General features: G+C 58.1%; 5 protein-coding genes across 5 annotated transcripts; 3 read left to right on the top strand and 2 right to left on the bottom strand.

Annotated features, from left to right (window-relative positions):
• Nucleotides 1-48: 48 nt before the first annotated feature.
• BJ171DRAFT_497874 (amino acid permease/ SLC12A domain-containing protein) lies at nt 49-2,670 on the top strand. Its single transcript, XM_053110313.1, has 7 exons — nt 49-303; nt 428-1,018; nt 1,189-1,273; nt 1,406-1,758; nt 1,850-1,894; nt 2,074-2,292; nt 2,380-2,670. The coding sequence occupies exons 1-7, from the start codon at nt 177-179 to the stop codon at nt 2,568-2,570; spliced, it is 1,611 nt and encodes a 536-aa protein (XP_052968532.1). The 5' UTR covers nt 49-176; the 3' UTR covers nt 2,571-2,670.
• Nucleotides 2,671-3,117: 447 nt separating this feature from the next.
• On the top strand, nt 3,118-4,277 carry BJ171DRAFT_497873 (CDP-alcohol phosphatidyltransferase-domain-containing protein). Its single transcript, XM_053110312.1, has 2 exons — nt 3,118-3,362; nt 3,656-4,277. The coding sequence occupies exons 1-2, from the start codon at nt 3,140-3,142 to the stop codon at nt 4,129-4,131; spliced, it is 699 nt and encodes a 232-aa protein (XP_052968531.1). The 5' UTR covers nt 3,118-3,139; the 3' UTR covers nt 4,132-4,277.
• A 61-nt stretch (nt 4,278-4,338) lies between these two features.
• On the top strand, nt 4,339-11,558 carry BJ171DRAFT_497872 (uncharacterized protein). The gene is made up of 16 exons (XM_053110311.1): nt 4,339-4,795; nt 5,056-5,191; nt 5,357-5,573; nt 5,731-5,816; nt 6,019-6,135; nt 6,316-6,393; nt 6,488-6,793; nt 6,934-7,230; nt 7,374-7,977; nt 8,059-8,459; nt 8,734-9,218; nt 9,396-9,528; nt 9,635-9,792; nt 9,917-10,013; nt 10,158-10,842; nt 10,981-11,558. Exons 1-16 carry the CDS (start codon nt 4,638-4,640, stop codon nt 11,262-11,264), a joined length of 4,242 nt encoding a protein of 1,413 aa, XP_052968530.1. The 5' UTR covers nt 4,339-4,637; the 3' UTR covers nt 11,265-11,558.
• Nucleotides 11,559-12,758: 1,200 nt separating this feature from the next.
• Nucleotides 12,759-16,493, bottom strand: BJ171DRAFT_579945 (uncharacterized protein; the record flags this gene model as incomplete). Its single annotated transcript, XM_053114001.1, has 14 exons — nt 12,759-12,847; nt 13,078-13,518; nt 13,628-13,794; nt 13,886-13,938; nt 14,060-14,124; nt 14,240-14,418; nt 14,551-14,603; nt 14,687-14,748; nt 14,930-15,108; nt 15,224-15,276; nt 15,357-15,418; nt 15,511-15,534; nt 15,685-15,844; nt 16,086-16,493. The coding sequence occupies 14 exons, from the start codon at nt 16,491-16,493 to the stop codon at nt 12,759-12,761; spliced, it is 1,995 nt and encodes a 664-aa protein (XP_052968529.1).
• A 1,491-nt stretch (nt 16,494-17,984) lies between these two features.
• BJ171DRAFT_579944 (uncharacterized protein) lies at nt 17,985-19,230 on the bottom strand (the record flags this gene model as incomplete). The annotated part of the gene is made up of 3 exons (XM_053114000.1): nt 17,985-18,310; nt 18,553-18,790; nt 19,177-19,230. The coding sequence occupies 3 exons, from the start codon at nt 19,228-19,230 to the stop codon at nt 17,985-17,987; spliced, it is 618 nt and encodes a 205-aa protein (XP_052968528.1).
• Between the last annotated feature and the right edge of the window lie 1,662 nt (nt 19,231-20,892).

Here is a 20,892-nt window from a genome sequence, read left to right as displayed (position 1 = left end):
ATCGCCATCACTGCGGCTCGCCACCACCAACAAACCATGTGGTGCTACCCACGCTGTGTGGGCGGGTGCTGCGACAAGGCCAGGAAAAAAACCGTCTCGCATTTCAACCCCGTCGCCAGCCCGCCCTTGCCTTGGTCAACCACCGATAAAAAGGCTTCGGGCAACCCGGCTCTGCGATGCGCACCACCGGCTCGAGCTCCTACGGAACAATGGGCACCCACGAAAGTGACAACCAAGCCGCCCCCTCGGGCGATGTCGAGTCCAACGTCCAGCGCCGGCTGGAGCCCCGGCATCTGCAAATGAGTATGTCCGCTGGCTGCCTGCTCATCCTGTCCGTCTCGTCGCGCCGCCGGCTGTTTCCACCAGGCATCCTATGCTGGCTGCTTATGCATATCATGCCCCTCCCTCTCGTGCTCTCTCGCTGCAGTTGCCATCGGCGGCACCATCGGAACCGGCCTCTTCCTGGGCTCGGGCGCAACGGTGGCCTATGCCGGCCCCCTCGGATCGCTGGTCTCCTATGTGCTCGTCTCCATCATGGTCTTCTTTGTCGTCACCAGTCTGGGCGAGATGGCTGCCCTGGTTCCCATCAGCGGCTCGTTCTCGTCCTACGCCGGTCGCTACGTCGACCCGTCGCTGCAGTTCACCCTCGGCTGGAGCTACTGGCTTCAGTGGGCCGTCTCGCTGCCGGCCGAGCTGAGTGCCCTGGGCCTGATTGTGCAGTTCTGGACACCCAATATCCAGGCCTGGATCTGGTCCGGCGTTGCCTTGGTGCTGCTGCTGGCGATCAACCTGTTCAGCGTCCGCGGCTTTGGCGAGACCGAGTACTGGCTCTCGGCCATCAAGATCGTCACCGTCTGCATCTTCATCATCGTCGGCATCGTCCTCAATGCCGGCGGCATTCCCGGCCAAGCTGCCGTGGGCTTCAGCTACTGGGCTATCGACGGCGCCCCCTTCAAGGACGGCTTCTCGGGCATCTTCAATGTCTTCCTCCTGGCTTTCTTCTCGTTTGGTGGAACGGGTATGTGTCTGCTGGCCTGGTTGAGTCTCGGTCGGTGCTGGCGGGTGGGACAGCACCGAGTTGTGCCAAGGTCAGGTCTGGAGGCCGGAATCCGATCGCTGGCTGCCCTGTCCGCTCTGCGGCTCGGATCTTGTGCTGCAAGGCTCATCCTTCCCAATCCGCATCTACAGAGCTGGTCGGCATCACCGCTGGCGAAAGCAAGAACCCCTCCAAGGCCATTCCCAGGGCTATCCGCGGAACCTTCTGGCGAATCTTGTACGTGTGTCGACATGGTTCGCATGATGAGGCTGCCCTGCATAATGGCGACATCTCGCCCTGTGCTGCCTGTAGTTTGGGTGCTGAACTTGCCGATCTTGATCCCACCGGGCTTCCGGCTACCCGATACAGGTTGTTCTATATCCTCGCCATCTTTGTCATCGGCATCAACATCCGCAATGACGACCCCAGCCTCCTCAACTCAAGCAACAACAACGACATCACCGTCTCGCCCTTCACGCTTGTCTTCCAGCGAACCGGCGCCAGTGCGGCCGCCCACATCATGAACGCCGTCATCTGCACTGCTGTGCTCTCGGCCTCCAACAGCGCCCTCTATGCCTCCAGCCGAACGCTCTACGCCCTGGCCAAGGAGGGCAAGGCCCCCCGAATCTTTGCCCATACCTCGCGCTCGGGTGTTCCCGCCGCCAGTGTCTTGCTTACGGCTGCCTTTGGCGCCATCAGCTTCCTTGGAACCTTGTGGGGCAGTAAGTAATGCGTGTGGCTTGCCGGTGGAAATGCCGGCAGCAGGACAGTGATGTACAACGGACAGTAACTGACGCAATTCTACTCCCATAGACGGCGTTGTCTTTACTTGGCTGATCAACATCACGGGAGTCCTTGGTGAGTTTCATCGACGGTGGTTTGGTAGCGACAATCGCAGCGATCCGCGCCTGCTGTACGATGAGGGAATAATCCACGTAATCCATGGCGTGTGGCCCGACTGGCTGCTGCGACAATGTGCCAACTCGGCGACGCACAATCCCGCTGCCAATGTGCTGACAGAATGCCGCTCTATTCAGGAATCATTACCTGGGCGTCCATCATTCTGGTTCAGTTCCGGTTCCGTGCGGCCTTCAAGGCTCAGGGACGGCCTCTTTCGGAGCTGCCCTACCGCTCGCCGCTCTATCCCTTTGGCCCCATCGTTGCCCTGATCTTGGCTCTTGGCATCGTCATTGCCGAAGGATACCAGGCCGTCACCACGACTCCATTTGATGTCAGAAACATCATCGCCACCTACAGTAAGTATTGCCTGGGATCGAGCTGTGGTTGCGCTGGTAGAGCAATAGCGTCTAACTGTGCCGCTTCCTCCCGTCCTCGCTTGGCAGTCGGAGCCCCATTCTTTATTCTCTTGTATGTTCTGCACAAGCTCATCACCCGCTCCAAGTTCATTCCGCTCGAGAAAGTCGACTTGGACTCTGATCGCGTCACCGAGTCGGACGCCGATGCCGACGAACAGGGCGCCCCCAAGACCAAGTTCCAGCAGTTCTTGGTCAAGTTGTGGAACGCCATTGCTTAGACGCCTTGTCTGAGCCGTATCTACCGACAGTCTGGCACCACTCCTTGCCTCCGGGCTGAGCTTCTTCACCACACTACCACCACCACCACCACCACCACCACTACCACCACCTCTTCCGTCATCACGAATGCCCACCGGGCACATTTTCTGTCGTCCCAACCAGCGCACCTCTTGTCCTGCCTTTGATTCGTTTGTAATTCACCACCGCCCTGTCCCGGCTCCTATGCACGGCTTGACACTGTTTGCGCCCTGAATCCTCGAGAAAGAACAATGAAATCACTATGTATATTCTGGCGGTTGGGGGATACTGTCGGCCAGGCCGAGGTGCTATTGGTCATCCATCTGTTGATCATTCATGAACCGCGTACCATCTTGCCATTGCCATTGCCATTGTCATTGCCATTGCCATCAGTCAGTTATCAGTCAAGCCATCGCCGTCTGCTTCCACGTTGTTGTCCCACATGGCTCAATCCGCATTCGAACGCGCTTACTGGCTTCGTGCCTCCCCAACACCCGTCGTCGTGATCAGGCCCCCTCTTGGACGGCCATCTGCACAACGCATCGTCGGCATGGCATCCCCGCCAAGCAGCTCCTCTCGGCCGAGCGATGGTCCCGCTGTCCGCGAAAATGTCTTTCTGTTCATTCCAAACGTGATCGGATACTTCCGGGTCATCCTGGCCCTCACGTCGTTCTACTTCCTGTCGAACCGCCCGTGGATAGCGATGCTACTCTACTCCATCTCCTGTCTCCTCGATGCCGTCGATGGTCACGCTGCGCGATACTTCAAGCAGAGTAAGCTCCAACAATGCTGCGTCTGCTGTAATTCTTTGCAATGGCGCGGCAGTCGCAACTGGACTGGCCGGATCGACGCGGCAAATGATCGCCGGACCAACACCTTTGACTTTGGCCCCTTGCTTCGTTGCTTCGTTGCTTCGTTGCTTCGTTGCTTCGTTGCTTCGTTGCTTCGTTGCTTCGTTGCTTCGTTGCTTCGTTGCTTCGTTGCTTCGCTATGGTTCTTGCCAACCTCAGTTCAATCTTGTCTAATGTGCATCATGCATCATGCATTCCATCTTTTCTGGGTACAGCATCGAGATTTGGTGCGGTCTTGGATATGGTCACCGACCGATCGACGACAACGTGTCTGCTGGTGCATCTGACCCTCCAGCACCCGCAACTCGCTCTGCTCTTCCAAGTTCTGATATCGCTCGATCTGTCGTCGCATTATATGCACATGTATTCGTCGCTGACATCTGGAGCATCATCGCACAAGGTTATGGACTCCAAATCGAACCCGCTCCTGCGGCTCTACTACACAAGCTCGACGGTGCTGTTCCTGGTCTGTGCCGGCAACGAGCTGTTTTTCATTGCCTGGTATCTGACGGGCGCACTTCCGGACGAGTTTGCTCAAAAGGGTGCCTTTGCCCTGGCCGTGACCATGTTTCCGATCATGGCATTCAAGCAAATCCTGAATGTCGTTCAGCTGGTTGGAGCCTCCCGGCGTCTGGCCGAGGTCGATTTGCGCCAGCGACAGCTCGAAGCCGAGGGCAAAAAGTCGTCGTAAGCGGCCCAGGGAGGATTCTCTCGGATGATGTGTGAGGGACCGCGGCATTGCCTGGCCTTGCGATCCATGGATTTGCCGCGAACAGCGAGCAGTCCGGAGTCGACCTGTCATTGGGCAGGCGCTGAATAGACCACTTTATCTATCGAGCCGCGCGCCAGAGCATTCGTTTGTGCGGGCGCATCCATCATCGGATGACTCGGCGGTGGATATGCGGTGTGGTGTTGTCGGGCCTCTGCCGGATCCAACCACGCCTGCGAGACCCAGGGCCGCATCTCCTTTGCCTGGGGCGGGCTGCATGCTTCTGCTTCCTTGCTCGCCGCCATCGCCGCTTCCATCAGTCGCCTATCGAGACGGGCAAGCGAAGCGTCCGCCGCTGCTCACCGCCGCCCACCGTCGCCCATCCATTCAGCTCTCCCTCCAGAGGCAGCCAGAGACAGCTACCTGCTCCAACCCGTCCGAGCGTTGGGCAAACCGTGAAACCATCTTGAGCATCCTCCACTCTTCCAATGACAGCAATGCACCCTATCCAGCCCAAGGGCAGCCCGCACACCTCGACCGATGGTGGAGGCACCCCCGTGGCCTCCTTTCAGACAAGAATCCGCCTCAATCCTTCGACGACGTCGCTCGCAATGTCGGCAAGGAGCCCAAATCTGGCGCTGGCCACGTAAGCGGGCTTCCAACTCCTCTGGTTTACTGCATCCACGTTCTGTCTGATGTGCTCAACGGGCTTGGCCGAGGGGACAGACGATGATGACACGGCGTCGCAAATACGGGAGCATGCCGACAGAATGACTCCCAACAGGGGTCATTGGCCGAGGCATGGCGGCTTTGCTGCCGGCCTGTTGAGTCGTCCTGGCGCTGACGCACCGCCGCAACATCTCATCCGCATCTAACATCGCCGTCGCTACGGTCTATGCCCGACAGCGAGACTGGAATATGCATCGTCAACCTCCACGATAGAGCTCAGTCGGCTCAAATGATACCCTACCACAACCATGCAGATGTCTCGGAAATGCAGTGGAGCCCGCATACAGGATCAAGCCACTTGCTTGCATCCACGGTGGGTTTGCGAGCGATCTTGGTTGACTCGGCCCAGGCCACCGAAATACCGTCCCGCTCTTGGCGCCTGATCCATCCACTTGACGAGCCCGATGGCTGCACGGCCATCCGGCAAGCTGATATTTTCCTCCCTGCTTGCGACCTGCCCGGTGGATGACACCCACAGCAATCCAGCCACAAGGTGCTTATCTGGGACACTCAAGCGTCGACCGACCAGAAAGCCGTCAGCTATGTCTTCCGGGGACACACTCGAGCCGTGAGCAGTCTGCACTGGTCGCCCCTTGACCCGCAGATGCTGGCAACAAGCTCATTTGACGGATATATCTACACCTGGGATCTGCGAGCCGGGGACAGGCCAGCATCCAAGTTTTGTGGATGGAAAGGTAGTTCCCATCGCTGCCATTGCATCTGCTGTGGGCTCACTCACCATCGCTGTCATTCCTGTACCCTCCCTGCCTCATCCTTGGCTGGGTCGGTGTCGGTCTCAAGAGAATGTTGCTGCGGGCTTGTTCTGACCAAACTTCATTGGCGCGATGGCAGTCGTCAACCATATCCGATGGAGCCCCAGCGACGAGCACACGTTCGTAACTTCACAAGACACGAATCTCCAGATCTGGGATACTCGGGTACGTGGGGGCGACTGTATTCATCCTGACGATCCTGGCGTCGAGCGAGAGCGCCGAGCAGTGCTTCTGGGGGTTGCACCCATGCCAACTTCCGAGCCCTATAGCTCTCAGGACATGCGCCCGTCTCTGTTGCAGAACATCTCAGGGCAATACAAGATCTCCTGGGTATCAGGCAGCGTGCTAATCGAACTCGTTTGGGTAGAAACCTGTTATGATCAGCGATACACATACAGGACACAGCAAGAAGATCTGTGGCCTTGACTGGAGTCCGATGCAGAACAATGAACTGATCACATGGAGCTTGGACGAGCAGGTCAAGGTTTGTAGAGGGCGTGCGTGGGGATATATCGGCGCTGTGTCGGTGTGGGCGAGACGCTTTGCGGCTTTGCTCAGAATCGACTGGCAAGATGTAAAGCACATTGCAACTGAGCTCGAAGATCTTCCCATTCCGAGCTCATTCGTTTGCTCCGCCTCAATCCCATCCATGCAACTGTGATAGTTCTGGAATACTCGTCAGATTCATCAGCCCCTCAGAATGATCTCGGCCGGAGTTCCAATCTGGAGAGCCCGCTTCACGGTATGTGGCTGCTGCATCAAAATCTTCAGAACTTGGTCCGCCTGGTGCCGTAAACCACGGTCGCTAATCGTGAAAATGCACTCGGTCTCGGCAGCCCTTTGGAGCTGGCGTGGTGACGCTTCCGCAGCAGGTCGAAAAGTCGCCCTGTCTTTGGAGATCTCGGTTTGGGTCAGTCAGTCGTCAAGGCAGCACCGACGGCTACCTATCCCCGGCTATGAGCGTTAGTGGCGAAATGGGGGCCACAAAGCCCGTCCACACATTTGAGCAGTGTTTCGATGTGGCACGAGACTTTTTTTGGAACTTCGAGACCAGCAAAGACGGCGAAGATGCGGTACAACTTGTGACATGGTATCGCAACCAGCAACTTCACCTGCAAACAGTCCCTAGACATATCCTTGCTGTAAGACCGAGCGCCGGAAGCAGCAACCTCGTGGGACGGGATGGAGGAATTGTTGGTCCTGATTGCATGTGTTTCGACGAGCCAAAGGTGTTTGTGGAAGAGTTGCGAATCTGACAGTCTTACACCTACCGACGACGTAGTACATCGGATACTCGCCAAGGGTACCCAAGTCTGCTGCTGCGACGCCTCGATACAACTACAGTTCAATCGGCACTGGGAATGAGCAATCGCATCCCGACTTGCCCTATGAGCCAGTTGCTTCATTGCTGGTCCATTCAGACAACAAGCCAGATGGACTCGGGCTGCACAACTTTTCGCAATACTCAGGCGATGCCTCCTTTGAGGCAAACCAAGGGTTGATGCCAATCTCTGGTGCAGAGCTTTTGAGAATAGAAATCGCGGAGCTGGGCAACAATCACGGTGTGGCCGTCAAACAGGTCGGTAGATGCGGAAGATTTGAGGACCAACGCGTGCTTCCGCAACGGCACTGACACACGAACCGCTACATGTGTGTCTCGATCACTGTATCGGGCCAGTGCTTCGCCCAAACTCACGTCTTTCGTGCTCCCCAAACGCCCAGATCGATGGTCTCGTGTGCACGATCACAAGCTCCAACAGCATGGCCCTCGCGGACTCGTCGATTACACAGGAGGGGCAATTTGCCAGTCCAGCCCAAGACCAGCAGCCGTCGTTTGTGGTCCCGCCCCTGGAGATAGAGCTCTACTTCGAAGCAGACTATCCGGAGCGGGGCCCGGACATCAAGAGCAATCACGGTGAAGTCTTCCAATCGCTGATAGAGAACCTGAGGCTGATCATAAGCAGCTGCGAGCACCGGCGTGAAGGATGTCTCTTCCAGCTGGTTGATTACATTCGTCACCGAGAGAGCGCCGAGAACAGCCCGCTCAAAGGGGGTGAGATGTCGCAGTCGAGTTTGGGCCTGATAGATGGGCAAATCCTGGGAACGGCCGAGTCTCAGCAGCCGCGCCCTTGGCAAATCAACTCTGTTGTGGCTGTGCCCGCCAGTGACGACGAAGCGTCGCTTTCGTCGGACGAGGACAGTACGGGCCAGCCTGGCATGTTCAGCATCGTCGATGCGGCGCATCGATCCAAGCCCAACACTCCGGTTAACAAAAGCGACAATACGCCGTATCCGCGACTGAGCTCGGCAGTATTCTCACCAAGCGGTAATCAGCAGTCCACGCATATAGATCGGAGCGCGAGGAGAGTGGTAACGACCTACGCTTACGCACTGCTTCATTTACCAGGCAAGCTCGTGTACTTCCACTCGCGAATCCCGAGCCCAAAATCTCAGAACTGGTCCGTCGTTGTCAAGCTGGCAAAGTCGTCAAAGTACTTGAGCCGGCGCTTTGACTGTCAGCCCGAGACATACGAGCTCTATCTGAGCTACTGCAAGTTTCTCAGACTCAAGCATCCGACAAGCTATTCCTTTTTGGCTAATCCAGCCGCCGCAGTCGCTGTGGCTCCACCCGCGACGACCGGTTTTGGCTTCAACCCCAGTGTCGCCATCGGACACCCAGTCGTATCTGCAGACCCGGCTGATCCCGGCAGCTTGGAGATCAGCGCCCACGAAGACCCGATGAAAACCCTCGATAGCTGGGCTCACGATGATATAGATGGCGAGGTTCCACAATTGCTGTGGGAGGAGGTACGCTTGCGTTGATTTGAGTGCCCTTTGGATGGCCTTGCTTATCTGAGTGCATCGGCCTATGGCAATAGTGCAACTGAGTCGCAGCTGCAGTGTGGATACCTCCATGTTGCGCACTCTAGCTCGCAACTATGACTGCGGGGAAGGGAGATGGGCGCCCGTTCTTGCCCGTTCTTGCCCGTTCTTGCCTGTTCTTGCCTGTTCTTGCCCGTTCTTGCTTGTTCTTGCTTGTTCACTTCGGTCGCGCTAATCAGCGTCCACTCTGATTGTGTAGATGAATCGCTTTGAAAACATACGCCCTGCTGATGTTCTGGCGATGCTGGCTCAGAAGGAAGCCAATGCAGCTCCACATGCAGCTCCACATGCAGCAGCTCCCCCAGCACCACCCGCTGCCGTTGAGTGGGCTACCGCACAACATGGCTCTCCAAATCCTCTCGTAGACCCGACCGAGGCGGCTGCGGCTGCACTGGATCCCCAAAACGACTCTCGGTCGTCATCGCCGCATCCTGAAGTCGGGGCCGATGTCGACGCTGGGGCAGACGCCGGGGCAGACGCTTGGACTGACGCTGACGCAGTGTCCTCGCATGCGATCGACATCGTGCCCAAGATTATTCAAACCGACGGATTCAGCGTGCAGAGCCTTGATACTGATGCATACATTCCTACCAAGGCGGCCAAGAAGCAGCTGGCTCTGCCCGTCACGATCAAAAATCTGCAGCGCCTCGAGGATTTCGACAAGGAGCTTGCAGAGCGATACATGTAAGCTTGGCTGCTTGACGCAGCGCGCAACGGGGGGGGTGCTGGCGAGGTGCATCACACCACGGAGGAATATCCTGCCATTTATGCGAGTGGTCAAGTGGGGGAATATGCATGCTGATGAACATACAAGATGCGCCAAGCTCACAGTCATACTTGACGCGACGAACCGCACTCCAGTCTCTCTGGCGATGACCTAGCATCCATATGCCTCCACAATGCAAATGTCGCCAAGAGCCTGGACCGACCTGACCTTTTCAAGATCTGGGGCATGGCGTCGCTGATCGTCGGGGAGGACTCCGAGCTAAATGAGGTTGGTACTGAGACGAGCGCTTGGACATACCGCTTTCGTATCAAGCAGCCCGATGTCGGATTGCAGCTGTAGCTATCGAGACTGACTGGAGCTTTTGTGATGTTAGACACAGTCCAGGCTCGGCAAAGCCGTGTCGAGTCGATCCAAGGATCCGATCCGTCGCGAAAGCAGTGTGGCCCAAGCACGAGACAAGAAACCATCCGGGAGTGGCTCGGTGCTCTTTCTGGGGGCCAATCCGATTGGTTGGCATCTTGTCAAGGCAATGTAAGTGCCTCAGTACATGGCGCAATGTGACAATGCATGCATCGGGTTTCGGATCTGGATAGAGCGTCCTGGTCATTGGTGGCTGCGTGCGTGTCTGATATGCCGCTCTGCGTCATTTCGACAGATACACCCACCTGCGGAGGGTTCGAGACTACCAAACACTGGCGATGCTCTCGTGTATATTCTCGACGTGTTACAACAAGAGCACACATTCGACGCCGGTGAGCATGAGTCCCAAGATTCGCCGTTTGCTGTCGATGCAGATGGTCTCAGTGTCGATCGAGCAGCTGGTGGCTTGATTCAGCGACATTTGGCTTGTCGGCGGACTGGGAGCTCACACTTGTACTTGTCCACCTCACGCGCAGGTCGAGACCATTGCCCATGTCGTAGATGGCCATGTGCGTCCCACGGTGCGCCCGGAAGCCAAACCTTTCAAGCCAAAGGCGCGCAGCCAGCGATGGTCGGATATTGTGAGGCGCGCGAGCAGCGAGTCTGTCGAAGTAAATTCCTCGAACGAAGAGCAGCCGGCTGGCAGCGAGCCACGATCTATCTTTGGCACGTTCAAGGTACCGCAGTCTCCGGCGGATGCGTTCTTGGACATGACTGGTGTTCGAAGTCTTGCGGGCCGCGAGGCGACATATCCCAATCCTAAGCCGGCTTCGAAAGACGCAGTGGCCTACCGCCAATTCCCTGGCAGCAACGCTCTTCGACAACGCAGCGTGAATGTCCGCTCGCTCAACTCCCCAGCGGCAATTGGATCCGAGGGTGCAGGCATAGCCGAGGAGACCTCTGCCCCGACTCGCCGTATTAAGCTCGAGATTTTGCCAAGCTCGGCCGAGGGACAGGCCAACATCGACAGCTCACACGAAGCCAGCAACCGCTCCCAGTTCTTGAAGTACAGCGAGATTGGGGCCGGCGAGTTCAACAAATGGAAGCTGATCTATGCAAACGTGCTCTACCAGTGGGGATTCCTTGACAAGAGCGCCGAGGTGCTGCAGTACATGCGGGACAGCCCCGAAAGCAAGGAGCGCTCGATGCAGTCTACGTTCGGTAAGTCAGCCTGGAGCGGTATCGTCTGCGAGATGGGCGCGCTCGTCCATCCCACTGTGCCATGGGGACCTTTGGCTGGGTCTGGTGCTGCTGCTGTCTCTGCTGACGATCGTGTCTATGGGTATGTCGGGTCGCCAGCATTTGGTCTGCGTTGCCCGCACTGCGGGGCAGAGAAATCCAAGGGCACACCGAACGGCCAAAGCCAGACCGACGACGGCAAATGCTCAAAGTGCAATCAACTGCTCAAGCTGCAATGCAGTATCTGCCAGCTGCCGTGTCCCAAGGGCCTGACGACGTTCTGCATGGTCTGTGGGCACGGCGGCCACATTGACCATCTCCGGGGGTGGTTCCGCCAGAGCAGCGACTGTCCCACGGGGTGCGGATGTCGATGTGGTGATTATGGACCTGGCGACGCTGTCTGAATGTCATGGCCCGCATTCCTTGGCGACACTGGAGAGCACTACTTTGGATGCAAGGAGCCTGTGCGAGTGGCGGCACCGAGACGAACGAATGACCAAGCAGGTCAAGTGAGCCATGGGAATATATCGGTGTGCTTGCAAACGCCGGTGGTGATCCAAGAGACGAGAGTGTTCCTCAGCGGAGTGCCTGAACCATGCTACAGTCGGTCCAGAAAGAAACGGGACAGTTCCTTCCTGGCTTCAGATGTCTGAACCCCGCTGACTGACTGTAGGCCCAGTGAGCAAGCCGTGAAATTGTTTCCCGTCCTGGCTGGCAATCGAGTGGTTTTGGTTGGTTTCGGGAGCACAGTCTTGAATACACCCGGTCGATCTCCCGTGGCGATGATCGACTGGCATACCGAGATCATGTTCCTGGCTGCATTGATGTCTCGATCCCACAGCGTATGGCAGCTTGCACAGCTCCGGACAAAGTGTGGGTTCTCGATATCAAGATGGTGCTGTGCTTGGCCATGAATGTGATGAGTGGGTAGGTGTATTCAGGTTCCAGATAAAAACACTAACCTGGCTCAAAAACAGGGAGTCCCATTTCGTTCTGGGAGCGCTGTGTATTGATTGATTTGCTCTCCAGATTGAATCCATGAGGAGACGACGAGAGACGCTCAGTCAGCATTGGCAAGCCGATGCGAGGAGCAAACAGAAGGGAAAGGAAAGAAGAAAGAAATCAAAAAAAGGAGGGAGGAGGGAAGGCAGAAGGCAAAGACAAGGCACTGACCAGTTGGGGGCTACAGTGCGACGAGAGCAAGACCGGGGTTTCTAAAGGATGATTGAGGAGAGGACAAGTCGAGCAAAATGAAATGAGAGACGAGGAAGAATGGGCAAAGGTGATGACGGGGGGGATAGTGGTGGTGGACGGGAAAGGACTGAATGGAGTGCAACAAAGACGACACCAAAGCAAGCGGGTATGCAAGAAATGCATTCTGTTTCTGTATCATAGGAGTGTGAGAGAGGGGGGAGGGGTGGGCGGCGCTGGGAATCGCAGAGGAGGCTGCGCCGCAAAAGTAACTTGGAGAGCCCGAAAGGAAAGCTTTCAAGTTGACGAAGGCGTGGCCCGCCGTCCAAAGGATCCTTGGAAGGAAGATTGCGCAAACTGGAGGAGGCGTCTCTAAAGATCGGCCGGCTAGAAACTCCAAATCTATGAAAGGCATTAAAAGAGTTGAGCAGCACGGCACACCGCGGTAAAAAAAACATCAAGCGAAACCAAACCGGAAACCAAGAGGAGAAGGAGAGGGGGGGAAAGAGCCCGATTCCTGCCGTTGCTGGCTTGTGTGCGCACACAACTTTGGGAAGTGAATCGAGTCAACGACTACAACCCATCGTCAGTGAACTCAGGAAAAAGGAGAAGGGAAGGAATGGGCCAGGGGAGGGAGGAGGAGCGATCCTTGGAGGCTGAGCGCGGCCCGGCGACAAGCCTGATGGTTCGGATGACCATCCGACAATTTAGTGTCGGACCTCGAACCGAATGACAGCAAGGGGGTCGACGGCGGTCGAGGGGAGAGCCACACAGGCATGGTTCTGGAGGATGTAGCCTGGAATCACAACGACAGACACATGTTAGAAATGCAAGTACAGTCGAGCCTCGACACCAGTATTCGCTCGGCCATCCGCAGCCATCGAGCATTGGGCGGCAAGATGGGACAGTAGCAACAATAGCGACAAAGGCAACGCCATGATTGTTCTGGAGGCGCTCCGAGATCTCGGCTCAACAAAAAGAGACGAGCACGCTGCAATGATTGCAACGTCGGTCGACGGTACGAACCTTGAGAGCAAGTGCAGCGACCCAGGTTGCAGGACCAGGTGGCGTTGGCCTTGCAGTCGTACGACTGGCTGATCTCGCCAGGGTTGTTGCACTGGGTCCAGCCCGAGGCCGAGACGGTGGAGTTGCCTGTGGCGACCATGATGGTGGCAGAGGTGGACTTGGCGATACCGATGTAGACCATCCATGCGGCATATGCGTTGCTGCACGACGAAGCAGGGGCAGCAGTGCCACGCGGGCCAGCACCCGAGCCGCCGGAGCCACCGCTGCTGATGCTGTTGCCGCAGTAGCACTCGTCGCCGTACTCGTAGCCGTAGTACAGATAGCCCTGGTTGGTGCAGAAGGTCTTGCACGTGGTGCGGTCCTGGATGCCGTTGCCGATCTGGCTGGGGCCCTGAAGAATGCGGTTGCTGTTGTCGTAGTAGCAGCCAGGATCTTGTTGTCCTGGAGTATTGCAGGGGGAAAAGCAGAGGGGCGAGTTAGCTGGCAGAGCAAAAGCAGAACAAACCAAGGCGCTGTGATTGCTTGGGCGAGTCGCTGTCGGGATGCGTACCAGAGGAGCCAGTGGCAAGATCGATATAGATGGCCCAGCCTGCGTTGTTGTTGCAATCCGAGACAGAGCGAGAGGAGCCGCGAGTCGAAGAACCGTCGCCAGCAGTGCCGCCGGTCTGGATTTGGTTGCCACAGTAGCATTCGCTGCCATATTCAAAGCCGTAATACCTGGAGTGATTGGCGGTGGTCAGAATCTAAACGAACCCTGACGATGGTGGCAGCACGCAGTGCGACAACGGCAACGCTGGCACAAACTTACTTGAAGCCACCGCTGGCGCAGTTGGATGAGCACTGGGTGCGTCCCGAGGCGGTCTAGACACAGGCAGAGGCGAGCATGAGTATGGCCAATGAGAAATGAGATGGGGATGGGCGCGAGCATGCTATTCGCACGCATCCCAAGGCGACGCGGATGTTCAGAGTAGCCAAGACCCACCGATGAAGAGCCCGTGAGAACACGCGAGGAAGCATCCCAGAAGCATCCAGGGACGGTTGGAGCGGCTGCATGGATGCGCATAGAAACCCAGAAGGTTAGCCAGGATCCTGAGTCCGACGATGCTTCTTTGCAGTCGATCAAGAACAAGGAAAATGCACGAGCGGTCGGAATCAACATTACGAGCAGGCGAGGATCCCTGGGCGTTGTTGATGTAGATAGTCCAGGCGCCACCGATGGAGCCACTGCAACCGCTGGCGGCATTGTATCCAGTCAAGGCGCCGCTGACGCCACTGGCAGTGCCGACGTTGGAAAGCTGGTTGTCGCACCAGCACTCGTTGCTGTTCTCGACACCGTACAGCCTGTCGGTGAAAGAGAGGGGCGGTGGTCAACAACACGCCGGCGATCGTGAACACTACTTGGCGGATGTGCTCATGCCGTCAACACCGGACAGCGTTATAACGGTGCGAGAGAATGGTGAAAGTGTTGCTTACTTGTATCCTTTGCTGGCGCAGGTGGACGAGCAGGCGCTGGCAGATGACGCGGACTGGATTGATGACAGGGATTAGCATTGAACGGGGCTGCGGGAGATTGGATAGCATCGCTGCTGACTCGCGAAGGGGTACTTACACCCTGGTAGGAGGTCAGGACACGGCTAGATCCGTCATAGAAACAGCCGGGAATGTTTTGAGCTGCAGAGCAAAGAGTGCAGAGCACAGATATCAGCAGCTGTTGAGCGACAAAGACTCTAAAGCCAGCTCCGAGCTGAGGAAGAGGAGGCGCCAAGTCGGCTAGCTCACAGGCGATCAAGTGCAAGGCCACAGGAGCGATTCTGAATTGCTGCACGTCAGAGTACTGAAGGTGATAACTTACTAGTGGGAGCGGGGGCAGAGGCCTTCTGGATGTAGATTCGCCAAGCACCACCGTTGGCACCGTTGCAGCCGCTGGGGGCGTTGTATCCCACAGTTCCGGCACCGTCGCCGCTGCCGGCACCCACGTTGGAGAGCTGGTTGTCACACCAACATTCGTTGCCGTTCTCGACACCGTAGTACCTGGTGGCCGAGCAGGACGGTCAACGCAGGCGATAGCAAACGATACGGATGCAGGTGCTCCGCTGTAAAACGCTGCATGCATCCACAGATCGGACAGCGCGAGAATAACACTCACTTGTAGCCGTTGCTGGCGCAAGTTCCCGAGCAGGAGCTGGGAGACGACGTGGTCTGGATCATCGATACGTGTCAGTCTCGAGCAGGGCTGTGGGGGGTAGATAGCATCGTTGTTGACTGTGAGAGGTACTTACACCCTGGTAGGAGGTCAGGACACGGCTAGATCCGTCATAGAAACAGCCGGGGATCGTTTGGGCTGGCAACGATGAACAGCCACAGAGTTATGGTTAGACCATGCCGGACGCAGAAGGGAGACAGGCGCTGATGCAATGTCGATCCAACACTTACTTCCAGTGGCACCAGGAGAGGGAGCTGAGGCGATACAGGAATGTAAAATATCACGATACGTTGACGAGTCAGCTGGTAGATCATGCGTGGGACATACCACAGCAGCATCATTTCTTGCCAAGTTTCATTCGCCCTCCCACCGACACCACACGCACAATCCGGATGCGAACTCACCGTTGCCACGGTTAACGTTGGGCTCTTGAAGGTTGGACTGGAACGCTCCGATGATGTTTCCCGGAGGCTGGTATCGGCAGACGTAGACATAGTAATCCCATCCGCCAGAGACGCCCTGGGCAGCAGCACAGCCGATGGTGGTGGTGGCTTTCCAGGCAAGCTATACAGAAGAATCGACAGATCCGCACAGATTAGGGTGAGTGCGAGCACGATGAATGGCGCCACCATATGGAGACAGTTTGGGCGGTGTTGTCGAGAGAGATGTGTGGTTGGTGTTGACAAGATCAGCGGGAGGCAAGTGCGGCGGGAGGCAACAGCTCGGGGTGGGGGCCAAAATAGCGCGGAGCTCGATACCGGATCCTGCTGAGCAAGCTCAGGCGGCGGGACGGGGCGACACGCACCTGGGTAAAGTGGCCGGTGGACTCTGAGAAGCCCACGTTGTTCCAGTTGGAAACACTGGTCCACTCCGAGAACCAGCCGTTCGAGACGGCATCTTCCATGTTGGAGTTGCCCGTGGCCTGGTTGATGTTGGCGCCGGTGCTAACCCAGTAGAAACTCAGGTTCTCTCCCTCGCTGTTGGCAGACAGATCGCTTCCGTGGTCGCTGCCGCCGGTGGAGGCCAGATGGTTGGCCCAGTTTTGGGCGTGCTGCTGCAGAGTGCTGGACCATTGGACGTTGTTGGCGTACGACCAGTAGCGGTATTTGTTGTGGGCATTCAGGAAGTTGGTCGGGTTGCTGCTGTAGGCGTGGACGAGCGCCGACGAAGCCAGGACGTATCCGGCTGTGGCGGCAACAATCAGCTTTCCCATCTCGCAAGAGTCAGAGCCGGAGGATCGAGGGGTGTTCTTTCGAGAGGGGAGAGGAGGGAACTCGATGAGGAGGAAAGAACGACGAGTCCTGAAGACGAAAAGAGGCAGCCAAGCCAGCGCGGCGGGCGGGGGGCGACGGCCGAGGATAAATAAGCTGACGGGCAAAGGTGTATGTGCACCCACCGGCCAGAGAAAATCTGGAACGAGGTCCCAGGCCAGCAGCGTCGCAAACAAAAAGACTCTGCGCAAATCAGGCAAGGCAATTAGGCGGCAACAAGAGCGCCAGCCGTGCCGAGGGCCTTTCACGCGGGGGCCGCGACAGACGACCCTTAAACTGTGTGGCCAGGACGACGCGCAGCCGGTGGCGCAGGTGGCAAGCTGGCGAGCGAGACGGCGGCGAGGAGCGAGCGACGGCCGAGAGGGTGCGAAAGCGACAGCGAGAGCGACACCGACAACGCAGCATGCTCTGCACAGAGACAACAGCGCTTGGCGCGTCGGTCGCGCGCAGAGTCACACAGCGTCGCACGGGGAGCTGGCCAACCAGCGCGCGGGGTCCGCGCCTGAGAAGCGCGTCCGGTTGCACACTTGTCGCAGGGGCGACTCGGGGGCCGGTCGTTGTGTGGTGCGCCGACTGTGTCCGTGTGTCCGGCCCCAGGCTCATGCCGGGTGCGGAACCAGTGGGGCTCTTGCTAGCCAGGAGCCGGACCGCAGCGGCCAGACAGCCACAATGACGCGGCGCGAGCTGGCGGGCCGCTGGATCCCCGCGTCATTGCGGCCCAGCGAGCCAGGAAAGCGCCCCGCCCCCCTTGCCGCGGAGCGATGCAGAAGGACGCTGGGGCACCGAGCGAGCAGGGAAACGGGCAAGCGGGCAAGTGGGCAAAAAGACAGGACGAAGACCCCGTGCGGCAACGGCAGCAGAAAAACACACCACCACCACCACCACCACCAGCAGCACCCGCACAGCCGGCTGGCCAGCCGGAAAGTTCGCTGTCGAGCACATGGCTGCCGCTTCGGCGACGGATGTCGGAAACAATAGCGGGTCATGGCGTGCAAGGCTTGCGCATGCTCGTGGGTCGTGTTATGATGGGCAGCGGCATTCCAGGACCGACCGGGTCGGCCGAGAGGGCGGCTCAAGCAACGGCGCGGCAGCCAAGCCAAAAGTCGACACGAGCGAGCGATTGAAACCGACAACGAGCGATTGAAACTGATAACGGGCGATTGACACTGATAACGGATGAGGGGGATGGGATGGATGACGTTCGCTGGGGACATGCCCTTGACAGCGCAGCAAACCTGTCGCCATCGCGCCAGGACGAGCCGTCCGTCGCAGACATGGCCACAAACAACGGAGATCATACAAATTAAAGGCTTTCAACACAGAGCGGCCAGATAGGAATAATACTCATAGGAGGGCCGGACTTGTCACCAGCGACCAAAAAAGCGACACAGTGAATGGCGATGGTATCGGAATGCTTATGGCACAGGGAGCAATCAGTACGAGGCTCGGGAGTGCGAATTCTGGCTGGAATTTGAAGTGTATGACCAGTGACGAAGGTCGAGGCTGTCCGAGCGCCCCGATTGCGGCGTATACGTCCGTGGGATGTGCACGACGCCGTAGTCTCGCCGGGAGCATACGTATTCCGTGAGTTCGAGAGCAACGTTGCTGATGAGCGTCTTGATGTCGCCCTTGACAAAGACGCCAGCCAGATCGCCGATGAAGCCGTCAAACCGGCAATACGAGGTCATGAGGACACCGAGAGTGCCATCCGGGGCAACCTCTTCTTTGAAGGTCCGCAGGAAGTGTGTCTTGTATCCGGCTGGAGGAGATGAACGAGATTGTTGTGGTCGAGTGGCAGGGATCGCAAATTCGGAGACGCAAGCCAAATGGTATCAACAGACGAGAGACCATGGTTAATCAGAGATGCGCTTCCGTCGACCGAGCCAGGGCCGCCAAAGGCTTTTGCGCGGCGCCGCCATCCTCATTTTCGGACGAGTTGGGTACCGCAGACACCGACTCAATCGTCCCCCTTCTCTTGCTGACGATGGAGTGATAACTTACAGCCAAGCCGCATTTGTTCATCATCAAAATCCCATGCAACGGCTGCTGTCCGAGTGCTCGTTGGCGGGGAGAACACCGTGATCCGATCGAAGCTTACTCGCCTCTTGGAGCCAAACTGGACGGTCAGCTTGAGCTTGGTGCCGTTTCCGATCCTTCGCTCGCGGTTGATGATCTGAACCTCGGGCATGCTCTTGCTCCAGAGATGATAATTTGGGAAATCGACAAAGATATCCCAGACCTGGGTGGTTGCGTGTGGAGACGAGTGCGCAGATTGTGTGATTGGTGCCAGTCGGAGGGGCGAATATCGACGATTGCAGGTTGGATTCCAGTCAGGTTCGGAGGATGGATTGAAGACGGCGCAGAAAGCCGGGAAGCATTAGAGCCACGAAGAGTCGACGGGCCGCAAGGACGGCGCCGCAGAGACAAGCCATGAGAGCCACACGAGGCTCGCTGCCGGAGCCGAGGGCGAGAACATGCCCCACCATGGGCAGACGGAGAAGCACGACCAGCCAACGTCCCTCGCTTTGGTCATGCCCTGCTACTCCAACACTGCCTCGGAGGTGGCGACAAGCACATCGAAGCGGCCGATGCGCCACTCCAAGAGACACCATGCACAAGACGCACCTCCTCGAGGTTTGTGTTTGGGATGAACACAGGCGGCGGGCTGACGACGAACATTGCTTGGGGGACGAGGTGCAGAGCCGAGCTTGGGCGAGATGCTGCAGGGCGGGTTCGGGTGCAGGGTGCCTCGGCGACGGGCAGAGGGAGGGTTTTATGGGATGAGTTTTTTCGTCTTTCCTCTGGGACACTGGTCGGTGCTGGCGCAAGGGTCGTGGGACAGCGCCAGTCTGGAGCGGTTTCCTGTGGTTCACCCCTGGCACGCAGCGGCAGAGCGCGCCCGTGCGACCAGCCACAGACCCGACAGAGGAGTGCGGCGTCCTGTGGAAGCGGTATGGTTTCTGGGACAAGACGCGGCCGGCTGCGCACAACAGAGAACTGCATTACGGCCGTCGCACAGGCACAGCTGCGCGTGCGTTACCGGGATGCGTGTGCAACATGGTTCGGCCATGGGACGGGTCTGCTCAAGGCCAACGGATGTGCTGTGCGTGCCCCAGCCGGCCCGATAAGAACGGTCCGGCAGCGATTGGCGCGAGCACGGGCAAGGGCGGCCGACACGCGGCCTGCAGCGCTTGTTGCCTGTGTATCCGGTATGCCGACTGGGCAGCCAGGGGCAGCTGCAGCCCCGCCGTCATTGAAGCGAGTCACTCTGTATGGAGCTCCCGCGGTGTTGATCAGTCTCTGGCCGAGTGCTGCCGGCCGACGCCAGCGCTGCTGCGATGGACCGGTCGATGAAACACCCTGCGACGGACACGATTTGGCCAGCTTTCTCGGCCGAGTGTGTATCGTCCAGCTTTCGGCGCGCCTTGTCTGCGGGTGACGACGGGGTGACGGTGTGTCCATTGCTCTTTCGACACGCTGTCTCCTGAAGCGGCCAGCAGCTCCCTCCCAGCCACCAGTCCCTCGTGGTACGTGAGCCTTTGCTGGTCATGCATGCCCCAGCAGTGCGACATTGCCTTTCGGAATCGCCGTAATGACGCTGGTTGGATCACGATGCGGGTCACCGGGCTCGTCCAGCTGCTGGGGTTTCGGCGAATCGCGGGAGTCGCGGGAGTCGCGGGAGTCGCGGGACGAGTCCATCTGGCCTGGAGGTGAGGAGCGAGCCACGTTTGGCTACAGGTGTCGAATGTGAAGCGACGCTGTCGCTCACGACGCACATGGCATGGTCCGCCGCAGCATCAGAGCGACTCATCCGGCTGCATGACGGACCGAGTGCGCAAGTCAGCCACGGACGAAGCTGTCTGCTGCGATCCGCGACGAGAGCTTGGGACGTCGTTTGGCCGCATCGCCGCCGCTGGATGGCATGTTGCTGCAGGCATTCAACCGCCTGCCGAGGCGAATCCATCCTGCCGGTGATATGGCGGCGCCTTGTACCGACGGCACCGCTCACGCCGTTTGAATCAAAGCGCCACTTTCCTCTGGGTCCTGGGCACTTCTCCGTCGCTGCGCTGCGATGCGACAGCCACAGCCGCATTGAACCGCGATTGTGGAGGCGGTAGCGCAGCCATAGCTTCGCTCGGAGACTGCCGATGCGATCCCTTGATGGCATAGCGGAAATGTGGATGCCCGTTTTCTCGCGGGTGCAAGGCGGACGCTTAGCTCGCCAGGACAGAGTTCCAGGCACGCACCCCGGAAGCCGACACGCTGGCTGCGGGCCGGGTGACACCAAGAGCGCCGGCCAATCCTGAAGCGGGCAGCACAAGGGACCATTTGGCCGGTTTT

The sequence above is a fragment of the Polychytrium aggregatum genome (assembly GCF_025602895.1).
Source record: "Polychytrium aggregatum strain JEL109 chromosome Unknown BJ171scaffold_11, whole genome shotgun sequence".
In the NCBI taxonomy this organism is placed as follows: domain Eukaryota; kingdom Fungi; phylum Chytridiomycota; class Chytridiomycetes; order Polychytriales; genus Polychytrium; species Polychytrium aggregatum.
The sequence above is the reverse complement of the archived record's forward strand: the minus strand, read 5'-3'. Positions and strand labels throughout refer to the sequence as shown.

Bases quoted from the DNA above. Each gene is read 5' to 3' on its own strand.
- BJ171DRAFT_497874 (XM_053110313.1), top strand. From the start codon at position 177: ATGCGCACCACCGGCTCGAGCTCCTACGGAACAATGGGCACCCACGAA. The intron at 1,019-1,188 runs GTATGTGTCTGC...CCGCATCTACAG, and splicing joins CTTCTCGTTTGGTGGAACGG to AGCTGGTCGGCATCACCGCT. The intron at 1,895-2,073 runs GTGAGTTTCATC...CGCTCTATTCAG, and splicing joins CAACATCACGGGAGTCCTTG to GAATCATTACCTGGGCGTCC.
- BJ171DRAFT_497873 (XM_053110312.1), top strand. From the start codon at position 3,140: ATGGCATCCCCGCCAAGCAGCTCCTCTCGGCCGAGCGATGGTCCCGCT. The intron at 3,363-3,655 runs GTAAGCTCCAAC...TTCTGGGTACAG, and splicing joins TGCGCGATACTTCAAGCAGA to CATCGAGATTTGGTGCGGTC.
- BJ171DRAFT_497872 (XM_053110311.1), top strand. From the start codon at position 4,638: ATGACAGCAATGCACCCTATCCAGCCCAAGGGCAGCCCGCACACCTCG. The intron at 4,796-5,055 runs GTAAGCGGGCTT...TATGCCCGACAG, and splicing joins CCAAATCTGGCGCTGGCCAC to CGAGACTGGAATATGCATCG. The intron at 6,394-6,487 runs GTATGTGGCTGC...CGGTCTCGGCAG, and splicing joins TCTGGAGAGCCCGCTTCACG to CCCTTTGGAGCTGGCGTGGT.